Genomic DNA, 15,549 nt, shown 5'->3' with positions numbered 1-15,549 from the left:
TGACTTGATGGTTTTCAGTAATGAGCACCCCAAATTGGCCCGATTAATTTGGGCCCCAATTTGATAATTAGAGGGGTATTGCCGGCAATCTTGACCACTGATGATTACGGCCGATTTTATTAGTTAAACTGCTCATCTCATGCAATGCAATTATTGGGTGCAGTGTTATGACGCCTAACTTTCCCTGTCACTCGAATGTGAAATATCATGAGCATGCCCGGCACGAAATCTCATTCATCGGTCGTAGCATGGGCTTGTCTCCGAAAATAATTGATGCAGTACGCGTGCAAAATTTTCATTTCTTTTTCAGCCTTTCTAGAGCCGGTTCAATTTATGTTTTTTTCCTTTCTTCAGAGAGTAGTCTGACTACAAAGATTACTTGCCTTACTCCGTCACCAAAGAAATCTAAGGGCGCATTTGGATTGCAGCTCTAAGCTGCCTAGCCAACTTTTTGGTATTGACCATAAATATGGACATACGTTTAGATGGACGCCAACTTTTTGACGAGCCCATGTGTTGCCAAGATGAGTGCAGGCTAAAATCAGACGAGCCCTAAGTCATATGAAAGTTATAGCTAAATAAAAAACAAATTAAGGTAAACTGTATAAAAGAAAAAACAGAGAGAGAGAGAGAATACAGAAGTCCATTCGCTGGCCCCTACCCTCCATTGCCACCCCAGTACCCCACCCCACCAGCTTTTTTAAGCTGAACCAAACTGCATCACTCCTTTGCATCGGAGTAGCAGCAAAGCAAGTCAGTTTGTCCCGGGAGGAACACACACAAACAGGAGCTGAAGCACATAGATGTCTGCTTGACTTCTTGTTCTTGCACTGTTCTCTCTCCTCTGGGGCAGTTCTTGCAGCTCCCCCTTTCCTTGCGGCAGTTTCAGAGGTAGACGGAGGCCGAGGAGGTAAGCTTTCGAATCCCTTTTCATTTCATTTCTCCCCAATAAGCTTGTGCAATTTGATTAAAGTGATCAAGTTGGTAATGACATGGAGCTGTTCTTCTCTTGGGATGTTTCTCAGTTCAATCATTCTTTCCTAACTTGTGTGGAGTAGTAGCATGTGAGATTGGTGGCGAACATTCGTTAGTTTCTCTATTTCCTTTTTTTTTCTTGAACTGATGTTTTTTCATAGCCATTCACTGCTTTCCTGAATCGGAGTGTTGTGTGAGCCTGATCTCTTCCTTAAAACACATCCCAAGTTTCTTATACATTTTCCTTTTGTAAATTCTTACTTGTGTTCCGTTTCTCAAATTAGAGTGTGAGTTTTTTCTTTCTTGTTTCTCCACTAAAAACTCAGAAGAAAAATCAATTGATCGGAGCACACACTTAAATAATCTTCACCACCTCCCCCCTGATACACTCTAATTTTATTTTTGGTTCAAGAGAAGCAAACCATTTGCAATTCCTCCACCTCAAAAAAAGAAAAACAAAAGAAACTGTTTGCAATTCTTTGTTTACCCCGGGGGCCCCTGTTTGACTGCATACATGTACTACTGATTCCTGAGAAAAAGAGAGATCTTGCGCTGATTTTTATTTCCCATTCATGTGGTTTTTCTCTACTGCAACCTGATAAGATTCCAGCCTCACTAGTGCCTGCTCCCATGGTCTCCCTACACCCCATCCCCCATTGCCTCTGCAATTATTCCCACTGTCCCCTCACCCCAAGATGCTGCCCTTGTGCTTTGCAGGTGCTGCTTGCTCTGCCTGTGATCCAATCCAACTTGGAGGAGCACTTGGATTCCTGGGGTTGGCATTGTGCTTTCTTGGACCCAGAGCTTGGCAAGATTTGTTGAATAGTTCGCCAATCTAGAGAGCCCTACTTTGTTTATTGGCCATGGATCAAGGGGACACCAGAGCCTAGATCTCTGCAGCTAATGGTTGCTCCTGCCTTTTGGAATTTGGAGTAAATTTCAGGGGACTTGTTCTTCTTGGTTCGGATTTGGTGGTGACTAGTGAAGTGGTGAGGAGAAAAGCGAAAGGAAAAGAGTGAGAGCAAAAAGGGGGAAAGCATACAGAGGTGATTCAGGTTATTCTTGGTGTGTCAAGATGAAGTATATGAAGCTTGGATCGAAGCCGGATGTCTTTCAGACAGAGGGGAACAGTATCAGGTGAAGTAGTCCGTACTTGCTCTTGTTTAGAATTTCCAGAATATAAAGATACAAATTGCTTTAATTCTCAATTTATAACTTCTCCAGTTGATTATTCGTGAATTCTAATTTTTTATTGGGGAAATATAATTCGTGAATGATTCTAGGATCTTGTGTTAGGGATGATTGGATCAATTTTTACTATATACAAGTGGGTGCATGCCTAGTTTCAACCGGACACAGATCCTCTGCATTAATGATGATTAATGCAGAGGATTACTGTTTACACAGTAATATGAGTCTACTGCTACAGCTCTCTGCATTAATTAATTACTGTTTACTGTGGATTACTTATTTGATTCTACTGTAGCACAAATCTGTACTGTAGCATCAGGTACTGTAGCATCACTGTAGCGATTGATCCAATCCATCCACCTCCAAATCAAGGGCTGTGGAGTGCTCCTAATGCACTCCACTGTAGCTCTCTGCAGTTGCAAGCGGACTCACTTGTCAGTGTCACAAAATCATCTTCATACAAGTAACCAATCACCGTCTCAACTCTTACATTCATACATGTGGCCTCAGATTTAGTCAAACTCAGTTCAACCTATCCAGATAAATACAACCAATTAAACATTCTTATATTCAACAAATATAACTCTCAGTCTGCCATGCAAGCAAAATTTATGAGGGCAACCAATCACACCCTATTTGCCCAAGTAAGCAATGATCAATACTTTAATATTGTTCCATGAGTTTGATACAAACCAATGTACCCAGTAGAGGAGGCTAATCATACCGTTAGTTGGTCGCATGTAAGAACAGCCTTTAGCTTTGTGGGCGCGAAGTGATGCCCACTTCTGCCTTTTTTTTTTCGTTTGAAGTAAAATAAGTTAAGGTACTGAAATTGATGGTATATTTCTTTGTGGTCTATGTTGCGTTGGGTTGGGACAATATTAACCTCAACAATTATGCTTGTTTTCGAAATTACGAATAGTGAGCTGGAAGCTTAACTGCAAATAACAATTTTGGATGGATTTTTCTTGGGAAGATCTTTGTACCATATAGGTCGGAAGTTTTTTAATGTTTGATCCTAATAAAGCAAGGCGAACAAGTGGACGGGCAAGGAGCCTAGTGGTTAGGCTCCAAGGTGGGAGCCCGACCGGCGGGGGTTTGATTCCCCTGTCCCGCACCAGCCCCTGGTCTCTTAGAAGACCGCGTAGATGGGATCACGCCGTTCTAAAAAAAAAGCAAGACGAACAACTTTACTTGTCTAGTTTCTAGAGATGGCGAGCAACTGAGTCTATTCTAAAACATTTGCAATGAACTTTTGAATTATTATTATTTTTCCTTTGGACAATGATTGGCACCATAAAAAGGATCTTCTTGAAAGTGAGTACTTGTGGTGTCAAGCAGAGGGTTTCATGATGGCATCCAAAAGACACTATGTACATTGATCTCCTTTATAGGATACATCGTCTCAGATTCTTTACAAATGGCATCTGTTCTTTAACTTTCTGTACACTTCATAGCATGCGCCACTTTCCTGGTATACTCTTTTCCAGCCTCTTTAGTGTTCATCTATCAGATCAATTGCATGGGTTGATTGAAGGCTGTGTGGTCCACTTTGATTTTTGAAAACGAAATTCTATAATTTCCCTAGAATTTTGCAATATCAATTTGTTGTCAAATCATTTTCCTTGGACCACTTAGTAGTTTGATTAGTTATGTTATACTCCCTCCTTTCTCAAAAAGATGACGTTTAGGGATGTGTGCATTCAATCTTTAGAAAATTTGACCATTAATATACATAAAAATATTAAGATTTGTCACATACAAATGATATTAGTAGATTTTTAATGGAAAATATTTTCAAATGATTATATTTTTTATAACCTTGGATTACAAATACTTAGAAAAAGCAATGATCAAAGGCATACATTGGAGACCAAATCGTTGTCCTAAACGACAAGTAAAAAAGAACAGTCAGGCATAGGGCTACCTTATAGGAATATATATAAAAAGGAAAATTCTAGTTAATGGTTCCATGATTTCCCCACTTTATTGCTTTGCTCTTGGTACTTTATTTAGGATAAAATTGCAATTCCTTTTCTGACACTTGGCTGATTCAGTGGGTGAATTTTTCATTTTTATCGTTTCAACTTTACTTTGTAGTTTGTACTTTGTACATGTATTATTGGAAGGTTATCTGGATTCCATGGATCTTTTCTTATCGCACCACTTTTCTTTTAGAAAAGCTTTTCACCCCTTGGTGTGTGACCATTTTTCCCCAGCAATTATTGTGGTCCCGGTAATATGAATTGAAACAACACGCTTCACTTTGTTATCCATGCTCTTTCGTATTTCCTCCATTGCAATTTCTGCTTTGGCTTTGCATGAGCCTTCATATCACAAAATAACTATTTCTCCACAGTCTCTGGGCATTTCATTGCAAAGCTTATCTCGATGATGCTCATGTATGGATACTATTCTAATCAAGTTTGTCCATGAAGCTTTCGGAGCTATCTAGCTTTGGTTGTTGCCATTGTCGGCCCCATCTGACAATATCCTTTTTTCTGTTTCTCCTTGCGGTTTTTTTTTAGTACTGAACCTTTTTCCTGCTTAAGACGAAGACGCACAGTTCACCTGCATGTTATCGAAAAGATAAGCTATCTCAGTTTAAGTTTAAAAATATCATGCAAAACAATCAATAGAAGATCAAGGCTTCAAATGTTAAGCATTTGTTACAATCTTGTTGTCGATCTTAGATGTTCTTCACTTCTGTATTACGACTTTCCTCGATTTTTAGTACTTCTTCGACATGATGCTAATGTTGCATTCATCCTTTCTAATACGCTTTTCAGGTTTGTTACAACTGACCTGGCGACGGACATTGTTATCGCAGTAGGAGATGTCAAGTTTTATCTTCACAAGGTAACTCATTCTTCTGCCTGTACATGTTACAGCCTTAGCTCCACCTTTTTTGTTAGTAATTCTGTCTTAGCTCTTAAGCGTAACAGATATCCTTTTTGTATGCACCGAGGTTAGTGCTACCTAAAATTATCTAAACTCTGTTTTCATTTTGTTTGTTCCTCCATTGATGTATTGCTTCCCGTAATTTTTGCTTCACTAATGCATTTCCGGTTCCCTTTGCGTACTTAATATTTTACTATTTCTTTGAGTCCTTTCTAGTGCTCGTATTAAAACAATAAAATTGTGACTGAATCTTGAATGTGGTTGAAACCTTGAGTGACTAAATGCGTTGTTTAAATACATGCAGTTCCCTCTGTTGTCGAAGAGTTCCCGCTTACAAACACTGGTGGCCTCAACAAATGAGGAAAACAACGATGAAGTAGACATCTCTGATATCCCAGGCGGACCTGCAGCATTTGAAATATGTGCCAAGTTCTGCTACGGTATGATCGTCACGCTCAACGCCTACAATGTCCTCGCAGCCCGGTGCGCCGCCGAGTACCTCGAGATGTTCGAGACGATTGACAAGGGAAACCTCATCTACAAGATCGACGTGTTCTTGTCCGCAAGCATATTCCGCACCTGGAAAGACTCGATCATCGTGCTGCAGTCGACAAAGTCACTCCAGCACTGGACAGAGAACCTGAAGGTGATCAACCACTGCATCGATTCCATCGCCTCCAAAGCTTCCATAGATCCATCGGAGGTCGACTGGTCATACACCTACAACAGAAAGAAGCTTCCATCCGAGAACGGCCTCGACTCGCACTGGAACGGCGTGAGGAAGCAGCAGACGGTGCCTAGAGACTGGTGGGTGGAGGACCTCTGCGACCTTGAGATGTGCCTGTACAAGAAGGTCATCTTGGCCATCAAGGCCAAGGGGAGGACAAGCAGCGAGGTGATCGGTGAAGCGCTGCGGGCCTACGCCTGCCGATGGCTGTTCAGTTCCCTGGACAATGCTGTCAACAATGGGCTTGACTGCACAAAGCATCGTGCTGCTCTTGAAACCATCATCTCCCTGTTGCCAGCTGAGAAAGGTTCTGTCTCCTGTGGTCTCCTTCTGAAGCTGCTGAGAGCTGCATGCTTGCTGGGGTCCGGTGAGACCTACCGCGACGAGCTGATGAAGAGGATCGGCGCGCGTCTGGACGGAGCTTCAGTCTCAGATCTTCTCATACCCGCGGATTCCAACGATGACGCTATGTACAATGTAGACCTGGTCACTGCAATACTGGAGGAGTTCATGCTGCAGCACACAGATGGGAGTGAGCGAAAGCTGCAAGAAGACGAAGAGACCTTGGATGTAACTGATAACCTGATCACTCCTGTCTCCAGCGCTTCGAAGCTGGCCGCTGTCGCAAAGCTGATCGACGGGTACCTTGCTGAGATCGCCAAGGACCCCAGCCTTCCTCTTACAAAGTTCATCGCGCTCGCTGAATCGGTGCCTGCCGCGTCTCGACCGGTGCACGACGCGCTCTACCGCGCCATCGACATGTATCTCAAGGTGTGCATATATGTGATGATGCGCATGCTCTGCAATCCTGCATAGTTCTGCATTTCAGTAGGTGAAATGCTCACAAGCTACATGCTGTGCGCATGCAGGGGCATCCGGGCATGTCGAAGAGCGAGAAGAAGCGGCTCAGCGCGCTGATGGACTGCAAGAAGCTGTCCGCCGACGCGAGCGCGCACGCCGTGCAGAACGAGCGGCTGCCCCTGCGCGTGGTGGTGCAGGTCATCTTCTTCGAGCAGGTCCGGCAGTCGTCGGTCTCTGCCGCCGGCGGTGCCCGCAGCGCTCCCGCGCGCTCGCTCCTCCTGCCCAAGGAGGACGGCAACGGCACCTCGTGCGGCAGCTCCAGGTCGGCCGCGACGACGGCGACGACCGAGGACGATCAGTGGGCCGGCACGGGCGCGCCGACGTCGACGTCCGGCGGTGACGCCAGCTCGCTCCGGTCGGCGAGCCTGGCCGCCAACAGGAGCGGGAGGAGCAGCAGCGACAAGAAGGACAAGAAGAAGGCGAAGGGCGGCGCGGTGGCGCCGGCGCCTGCGAAGAGGATGTTGGGGAAGCTGTGGTCCGGCAAGGCGAGCAGCAGGGAGAACAGCGGCTCGGACACGTCGGAGAGCCCCGCCGGCTCCGTCAACCTGGAGGAGACCAAGTCAACGCCATCACGAATCACGAGGCATTCTGTGTCATAGTGATTGTCTTTTTTTTTCCTTATTTTTTTGGAAGCCAGTCATGGTTTTGTTACTACTGCCTTGGATTGTATTTGCCTGACAGAAATATATTTAGTGTAATATTGATTATTAGCTACATATCCTTTCTAATATTCTAGTAGTAGTATAGGCAAGTGGAGTGTGTGTTTGCAATTGAAACTTCGGAATTGGCTAGAAAATCATTCGGCTCAAAATTTCTGTACAATCGAACTGGCACATCTTCAATGGCGCACGCACACCACTCATATATTTTATCATATGTCTACAGATAATACCGTTAAAAATATGCATAAATTGCGGACAAAAGGATTTAAACCCTGGTAGATCGAGTCACAATATCACTTCTCTACTGTTACACTAAGAGGTGGTTTCGAGGGAGTACTATTATCCTTATACACTAGTGGAATGGCTCGCGCAATCTTATGCAGTAATGAAAAAACACGCTAATTTTCACATGTAAGGTGTTAGAAGAGATACAAATGGTGACTTTTGTCCATTGAATTTGAGCCAAAGAAACATGCTGATTTGGTTCTAAGCTGTACACAGCATATTTAGAGAATTAGAGTTCTAGATTTCACGCAACTATTCAGTGAACTCATGATTCTAGAACTGTATTTACAATTGTATACATCGGAATAGGCCTGTTTGCTTAGTGAGCATTCGCTTGTTGTTTTTTATTTTTAAATCAAAAATTGTAAATATATGGATCTTTGAAATTTCTCTTTTTTTTCTCATTATACAAATCATATTTTTATCTAAATTTTTTAAAGCTAGACAATAGCATCCTCTACACCATAATTTTTTTATTACTATTTGATTGTGTTTTGAATTATGAGAGCATTGGAACATAATATTTTTTATTTTTAAACTTGTCGATGGGTGATAGTTAGCCTGTTATCCAACGGACGATAAGAGTCTAGATTTGTAATTTTTCAAATAGGCACGTATATTTTCAATTTTGTATTTAAAAAATAAAAATAAATCGTTTGCTTGTTGCAGTGAATTCGAATTCTTTCGGCCCATACCCGGCCCATATCCAGCCCATGGGTCAACTACCCCAAGCCCGAAGCCACTCACCCTTCTCGAGCCCAACGAGCAAAGAGACTTGCAGTTGCGTCAGTCACACCAATGGCGATCTTGGCCGGCCTCCTCGCCGTCCTCTCCGCGCTCCTCGCCGCCGCGCTCCGGCGCCTCCTCCGTCGCCCCGCTCCCACGCCCGCAGCGGGGTTCTTCCATCCGTATACCAACGATGGCGGCGGCGGAGAGCGCGTGCTCTGGTGCGCCGTGCGCGCCGTGCAGGTGCTCCGCCCGGGCCTCCCCTGCGCCGTCTTCACCGGCGACGCCGACGGATCGCCCGAAGGCCTTGCCGCCCGGGCCCTAGACTGGTTCGGCGTCCGCCTCCTCCGTCCGCCGCAGGTACGGCGCGGCCTGATTGGTTGTGTTTTTTTCTTTCTTTGGAGCGAAAAAATTGGATCTTGGCCGTCCGAGCTGCTTGGTGTCCTGCAGAATAACTTTGCTTTAGTTGAAATCACTGATGTTAGTGCAACTGATTAAACGTTTCTTGTTGCTTTTAATCTGGATTAACAAGGGGTTTGTTTCAGTTGTGCATTGCCGCTTTGGAAGTCCAGTAGTAGGGCCTGCTTAGTTCATGACTGTTGCTGTTTGGCGATAGAGTCCTGCTGTCCTGGCTAAATATTGGACCTATTTAGTTTTAGTTGGTAATATTGCTTGAGAAATTAGCCAATTAGGTCAAACTAGCACACATTTTGCGATCATAAAAGTTGGTCTGTCTTCGTTAGCTGCTATTGTTAGCTTTGTTTAGGATTGTTAGCTCTATGCAGTAGGAATTATGCTGTACAGTAAACTTGCTTCCTAATGCATAATTTAAATCTTTGGTGCTGTATAAAAAAAAGACCTTGGTAGTCGGTAGTTTTGGTTGGAGACTGCTCATGGAAAAAGTGTGATTACCTTCCTAGTTTGCAATACATCGTGGATAAAGCTAGAACCATAGTTAGAGGGAAAAAGAATGATGACAAACCTAATCAGAACTGGCCGTAGTATCTTAATTTTTCCTCTATAACTTGAGTTGCAAATTGAGAGCAGCACCTCTACTGTATATAGAGATTTGAAGTAATGTCCTTTTAGTAATAAAAAATGGGGTTTTGTTAACTCACTCCCTGGATGAGGGAAATGTATGTTATCTTTTACTTCATTTGAGTGCATACTGTCGGTGTATCAGGAACCGGGGGTCCCCGAATCCCGAGGCCAGGCCAGCCATCCGCCACATGGCGTCATCCCGCGGGGTCTCTCCTGCAAGATGAGAAAAGATTAAGTCCCGGGAGAAGGCGCTCAGGACCACAGTCGGTGGCCCCCCGAGTACCCCAATTCCCGAATGATCCATGGAATCCAAGTACCGGAAAGAAAGTGCTCGGGGGAGTGTATAGTCACCCCCGAGCACCCTAGTCCCTCGACGACCAGGAGAGCTAAGTTCCGGGAGAGAGTGCTCGGGGCTGCGTGCGGCAACCCCCGAGCACTCGGTTCCCCGAGGACCCGAACAAGTGTGCCCGGGAGAGAGTGCTCGGGGGAGGTGAACAGTACCCCTGAGCACTCGGTTCCCTGAGGACAAGGAAAGGCATTCTCGGGAGAGAATGCTCAGGGAGGTGAACAGTACCCCCGAGCACTCGGTACCCCGACGACCCAGAAAGGCCTCCGAGGGGCCCACCGATGAGATGTCAACCAGTCAAAGGCCCGATGCCGCATTTAATGAGCGTGCGTGGCCTGTCGCCTCCAATTGCTCCCGCCGCGCTCAGCGTCAGTTCCTGCCGCGTTCTGGCAGAGAGGCGTGGGGTTATTAATTGCACGGGTCCCGTCCCGTGTCATCCGGCCTGTCTCAGGATAACGTCGTAAGGACCAAGGCGTTCCGTCTGCCACGCTGCTGTGGCAGGGGAAAAAGACAGGGCGGGCACGCCGGGCTGCTCTGCGGCTGCCTGGTGGGCCCTCTCCACGGCGCCCGTTGCCAGGGCATTTATTGTGACGGATGACCGGGCGTGCGACGCATTTTTCACCCCTGGTCACTTCGCCCAGAGGAAATGATGATGCTCTTTACATTTATGGTGTCTCGGAACTCGTGCCCCACCTTCCGTTCGGGGCACGTTGCTGCTGGCGGGTACTTAAAGCAGACGGCGGCACAGAAGCAGGATATACGAAAAAGAGAGCTGAAGAAGACGGTTAGAGGGAACGGATAGACAAGAACACAGCGCAAGAGAAACACTGTGAGGAAGGCTGAGTCCAGTCCCAGCCGAAGAACAAGGAGTCCCAGGCTCTTAGATAGATCAAGATTCTTGTAACCAGCAACATCCTTGAGGGACTTCCTCAGGACAGTTATAGTATCCATACAGGAGTAGGGTATTACGCCCCCGTGCGGCCCGAACCTGTCTAAATTCCGGTGCATTTACTTCTTCTTGCACTAGGTCAACACCCCCACCACCGGCCGTTGCATTCATTTTCATTTATTTCTCCGACGAACGTATTCAGGATCATCCCCCAGGCCGAATCTCTAAAAAGGGGTCTCTCGGGATCCCTGCGACTGGAGTTAATCCTTCGACACATACTATTGCACTTGCCTGCTGTGTTTTAAAAATTAAAGAATTCATTTTTAACAGATGTGACATATTTGCACTATATTTTTTTTGCGTTGCATTTTCAGGTTGTTCACTTGGATAAGAGAAAGTGGATCGAAGCCAGCACATATCCCTACTTCACAATGATTGGGCAAAGTTTTGGCTCAGTTTATCTTGCATGGGTGGCTCTGACGGACTTTAACCCCTAGTTTTACTTCGACACAAGTGGCTATGCTTTTACATATCCACTGGCTCGTCTATTTGGTTGCAAAGTCATCTGCTACACTCGTTACCCTACAATCAGTTCTGATGGTTGGTCGTGTTAAGCAGCGCAGTTTTATGTACAATAACAACTCTCATATCACAGGAAGGTATGCAATACACAGAAATATTAGCTTTTTCTTATTGTTGTATCAATATATGCAATTCAGCAAACCATGATGCATTGTTGTATCTGAGAAATCATCTTACAATACATTATAAAATGGTCAACAATGTGTTAGCTAACCATGCCTATTCTCATGAGTGCTGAATTAATCTATCTTATGCTCTTTATTACCACATGTTTCTTCCCTCTTAATAGATAATCTGGATTAATGGGATCGTGTAATGCTTGATTAATAGATTTTTGTTCACTTGTTGCTTTAATATTTAATTAACACGAACTAAGCTGGTCTGGTTTTGGCATTCTAAATGTGTTTTACAATTGCCATAGCTGCACATGTGATATTAATTGTTTTTACTTTATATATGGTTGATTGTGACATTTTTTTGTTCTTTTGTAATAATATCAACCATGAAAACTAACTGGGTACTCATTCGACTGCAGTGTTTGGCTGTCACGATGCAAAATCCTCTACTATACCATATTCAGTCTGGTGGGTTCGTGTGCACATCTTGTAATGGTTAATTCCTCATGGACGAGATCCCATATTGTAAATATTCAGAAGATCCCAGAGCTTACTAAGAGGGTGTACCCTCCATGCGATACTTCTGCACTGCAGGCATGGATAGACTCCAACCATATGTTGCTAAACTTCTCTTATTAATCCCAATCAATCAATTATGTGCTGTCATCATCTGAACACATTTTAGAAGCAAATTAACTACTTATTGTTGTTCATGCTAACCTATTATGTAACTAAATGAAGATGATTCTGTTGGTACTCATCAGAAACTTTGGTGAATAAAACAGATGCTTCCCCTGGAAAGACCAACAACACCTCCTATTCTTATATCAGTTGCACAGTTCCGCCCAGAAAAGGCATGTGAAGTTTCTAGTACAAGAGCTCACTCAGTTCAGAGTATGTGCCTATCTTGCTCTTCCACCAGGCTCATGGTCTTCAGCTGGAGGCATTTGCACTTACTCTTCAAAGGCTAGATCGTGATTTTCCTAAGCCAAAACTTCAATTTGTCGGTAGTTGCCGAAATAAGGAGTATCTGGAAAGATTACAAAAGCTTAAGGACAGATCCACTGAACTAGACATAGATGACCTTGTGGAGTTCCATAAGGATATCTCTTACAGGTATTGTGTTCAACCTAGTACTAAAAATTTCTCACCATGCATGTTGTTTTATCAATTACCAGTATGTTCTTTTGGTCTAAAAAAATTAATAGATATGTTCACATATTTAATTGAGACTTGGTACAGCTTCTTGGAGGTGCCATTGCTGGGATTCGATGACAGATGAGCATTTCGGAATTAGTGTTGTTGAGTACATGGCAGCTGGAGCTATTCCAATTGGTAAGTAACTGCCTAAGTATCCTATTGATCTCCAGTTGGTGTCCTCAACTTTATTCTTCCCGAGGATTGTGTTAGCAGGATGCACTCCTAGTTCAAGGGCTTGGTTTCAAGTTGCAATTATTTGAAAAACATTTTAATTTTTGCTCTGAACATCAAATCCACATTTGAGTACATTCCTTACTGCAATTTTTTTGTTGTTAAATACTAATGGTAATATGGACTTTTAAAGCCATGAACCAAACACCACTGCAGGTGGGGCTAGACACTCATAGGTTGAATTTTCTGATGTCACCAACTAAGAAGACTGGTGCATAAGTCATATCTTTGATATGTACATTAATCTTGGTAACATAACTCTCCCTACTTTCTTCACTTTCTGCAGCTCATAAATCTGCAGGACCTATGATGGACATTGTGCTAGATGAGGACGACCATCAAACAGGATTTCTAGCCTCTGAGAAGGAAGAATACACTTAGGCAAAAATTATCAAAGTCTTGAGGATGCCAGAACCAGAGAGGCAAGAAATGGCAGCTGTGGCGCGGAAGCGTGCTCAAAGATTTTCAGAACAAAGATTCCATGAAGATTTCACTGAGGCTATCCGCCCAATTTTGTCAGCAAGGGAAACTTGACAAGCCAAACTGTTTCCTCCAACAGTTTGAAAGAACTAACAAGTTTCACATGATAGAGTGATTCTAACTTCTGAGACTGAAAGCTGGATCTTGCTTGCATACTGCATTGGCAGAGTTTTGTTTTGAGCTGTTCCTTTTTCCAGATTGCTGGTATATGTGCATCATGTACCACCACTGTTCAGAAAACAAACCACAGAAATGATATGGTTAACTTTGTTTGTGCTATGCTACTATGCTAGCAGCTTAGCAGTTACGAAATGGCGAGCATGGGGCCATGGGCCACACTGTTCTGAATCTTTCTGGCAGTAATTTCAGTTTCATGTTGAATTTGTTCTTTCAAATTTCAAGTTCTTTGTGAAACTGAATGCTTCCATTGTACATCAACTTTGAACTGCAAAAATTCTCGTGAAATCGTGCCACAGACTGGTGGGCCCAAATGCACCCAAGGATTTCAGTGGCGCCATTTTTCAGTGAATATCACTCTGATTTCCCCTGAATGCTAAGAATGGCACAACTCCCATATAGTTTTTTTTTTCATCCACAATTGACGGACTAAACAAATCTTATTAATTTCCTGAACAAAACAAATGGCTAAGCAAGTTGTCACCAGAGCTTCACATTTGAGTGATCAGCCATGCATGTAGCAAACGAATGCCACACACAATCTCTAAGCTGATCAAGCTATGCCACTTAGCAGAGGGGAGCCAAGTGCAGTGTGCTCCACAGCAGCACGTCGCCCTCGCCGTCACCGCCGCTAGCCTCGGACGACGAGCTCGCCGCCTCCTGGATTACTCTGCTGCTGCTGCCTGAACACTCCTCTTGACCTGCCTTGACATCCTCTGCTGTTTCGGCTGCTGGTTCTTGTTCTTGATGATACTGTTGAACTGTCTCTCGCTGCTTCTTCCGGCACGCCCTCAGCCCGGAGAGCTGCTCTCGCGCGGCAGCGCCGGCGTCGCCGAGGCCCATTTTCAGGCACTCCGAGACGCTGCTGAGTGCGTAGAGCGACGCCGAAATCTTCCTCTCGTAGTCCATCCTCCTCATCAGCTCCTGGACGGCTGACTCCGGTTCGCCGTCGTCGGCCTCCATCGCACCGCCAGCTCTGCCGCCAGTCCGCCACCACCTCGAATGGCGAGCAGAGCCTGCATTCACCTCCCGCCGCCGGCGACGCTCCTCCTCCTCCATTTCTTGCAAGCTGTTGCGTCACTGCCGCAGTCGTAGCTCAAAAAGTCCGATATTTCCGATATTTCCGTTTTATCGGCCCCGTCCGGTAAATTTCTTTTATCGTTTGAAATTTTTATTTTTTTAAATTCTCACTTTGTAGCACACTATTACACATTACTATCATATCTTTAAATCAGTGATACTCTCTCATTTCTATATTATTATATGTAGTTTTTTTATGTTAAATGGTTAGGAGACGATTGATGTTATTTTTTAGAGAAATTGAGCTGTTTTTTTCTCTAAATTTTGACGAAAAAATTTATCTATCACCGATAGAATTCCGATATATCCGAAAATCCCGTTTATCGGTGACCCCTGATAAATTTCTGCTATCGGTAAATAAAACCCTGGCTGAGCCACACGCGTATCTTCTGGATGGTGTCCTTATCTCCGCCACCCACCGCCCCCACGACCGCTACCGATGAACCGCTTCCTTTCCCGTTTCTGCTGTGCCGCCGCCACCACCGCGGCCATGTTATTGCCCAACGCCTGTGCACACGCGTCCATCGACGCCAATGGTGGTCGTGGGTTAAGCACGTCGTTACCGCCGTCAATGTCAGCAACGGAGTCGGAGGCCTTGCGCTTCCTCGCCATGGACGAACTCGATAGACTCAGCTTGGAGGAGGGAGGATATGATGAAGAAGAGCACTTATATAAGAGTGGAGAAGAGGGAGTGGAGACAAGTGAACAGGAGGCTTTATTGTTGCTTGCGTTAACTGTTCATGGCAGCTCATTTGTTCGTCAATTATTTGTTGAGTGTATGTGTGTAATATAATCTATGTTGTTTTTTATTGTCGCCGTTGTTGTTGACGATGATGGATTAGCATCGTATAGTTTTGATCCTCAACATAAGGATTATGGAGGGATACAGTGAGATCTAGTGAAAGGGATTCGATAGTTAATTTGTTAATTCCTTAGCTAAGCAAAGGTCACTTCACCTCCTCCGTCGGACTAGCCTCTCTCTCGGGAGCTCTTTGAAGCCCGGCGACGAAAGAAGCCTCCTAAACCCTACTGGCGGTAACCACCCCCCCTAAACTCCTAGAGTTCCATCACGTCGCATG

At 44.6% G+C, this 15,549-nt stretch overlaps 2 protein-coding genes and 2 pseudogenes across 3 annotated transcripts; 3 read left to right on the top strand and 1 right to left on the bottom strand.

Moving 5' to 3' along the window:
• The first annotated feature begins 653 nt into the window (after positions 1–653).
• Positions 654–7,475, top strand: LOC133905176 (BTB/POZ domain-containing protein NPY4-like). Of its 2 annotated transcripts, XM_062346904.1 has the most exons (6): positions 654–910; positions 999–1,086; positions 1,693–2,112; positions 4,956–5,025; positions 5,372–6,565; positions 6,664–7,475. In XM_062346904.1, the coding sequence occupies exons 3-6, from the start codon at positions 2,051–2,053 to the stop codon at positions 7,252–7,254; spliced, it is 1,917 nt and encodes a 638-aa protein (XP_062202888.1). In that variant the 5' UTR covers positions 654–910; positions 999–1,086; positions 1,693–2,050; the 3' UTR covers positions 7,255–7,475. The 2 variants fall into 2 exon arrangements, with proteins under 2 accessions (XP_062202888.1, XP_062202887.1); XM_062346903.1 differs by lacking the exon at positions 999–1,086 and having other exon boundaries at positions 656–910.
• An 896-nt stretch (positions 7,476–8,371) lies between these two features.
• LOC133904604 (GDP-Man:Man(3)GlcNAc(2)-PP-Dol alpha-1,2-mannosyltransferase-like) lies at positions 8,372–11,101 on the top strand. Its single transcript, XM_062346082.1, has 2 exons — positions 8,372–8,688; positions 10,979–11,101. Exons 1-2 carry the CDS (start codon positions 8,401–8,403, stop codon positions 11,099–11,101), a joined length of 411 nt encoding a protein of 136 aa, XP_062202066.1. The 5' UTR covers positions 8,372–8,400.
• A 454-nt stretch (positions 11,102–11,555) lies between these two features.
• On the top strand, positions 11,556–13,559 carry LOC133905058 (GDP-Man:Man(3)GlcNAc(2)-PP-Dol alpha-1,2-mannosyltransferase-like; annotated as a pseudogene).
• Positions 13,560–13,957: 398 nt separating this feature from the next.
• LOC133904603 (uncharacterized) lies at positions 13,958–15,082 on the bottom strand (annotated as a pseudogene).
• Positions 15,083–15,549: the final 467 nt, after the last annotated feature.

Source organism: Phragmites australis, chromosome 22, assembly GCF_958298935.1.
Source record: "Phragmites australis chromosome 22, lpPhrAust1.1, whole genome shotgun sequence".
Classification (NCBI taxonomy): domain Eukaryota; kingdom Viridiplantae; phylum Streptophyta; class Magnoliopsida; order Poales; family Poaceae; genus Phragmites; species Phragmites australis.
This window is presented reverse-complemented; position numbering and strand designations above follow the sequence as displayed.

Excerpts from the sequence above, each read along its gene's own strand:
- LOC133905176 (XM_062346904.1), top strand. The coding sequence starts at position 2,051 with ATGAAGTATATGAAGCTTGGATCGAAGCCGGATGTCTTTCAGACAGAG. Across the intron at positions 2,113-4,955 it reads ACAGAGGGGAACAGTATCAG|GTTTGTTACAACTGACCTGG; the intron begins GTGAAGTAGTCC and ends TACGCTTTTCAG. Across the intron at positions 6,566-6,663 it reads CCATCGACATGTATCTCAAG|GGGCATCCGGGCATGTCGAA; the intron begins GTGTGCATATAT and ends GTGCGCATGCAG.
- LOC133904604 (XM_062346082.1), top strand. The coding sequence starts at position 8,401 with ATGGCGATCTTGGCCGGCCTCCTCGCCGTCCTCTCCGCGCTCCTCGCC. Across the intron at positions 8,689-10,978 it reads GCCTCCTCCGTCCGCCGCAG|GTTGTTCACTTGGATAAGAG; the intron begins GTACGGCGCGGC and ends TTGCATTTTCAG.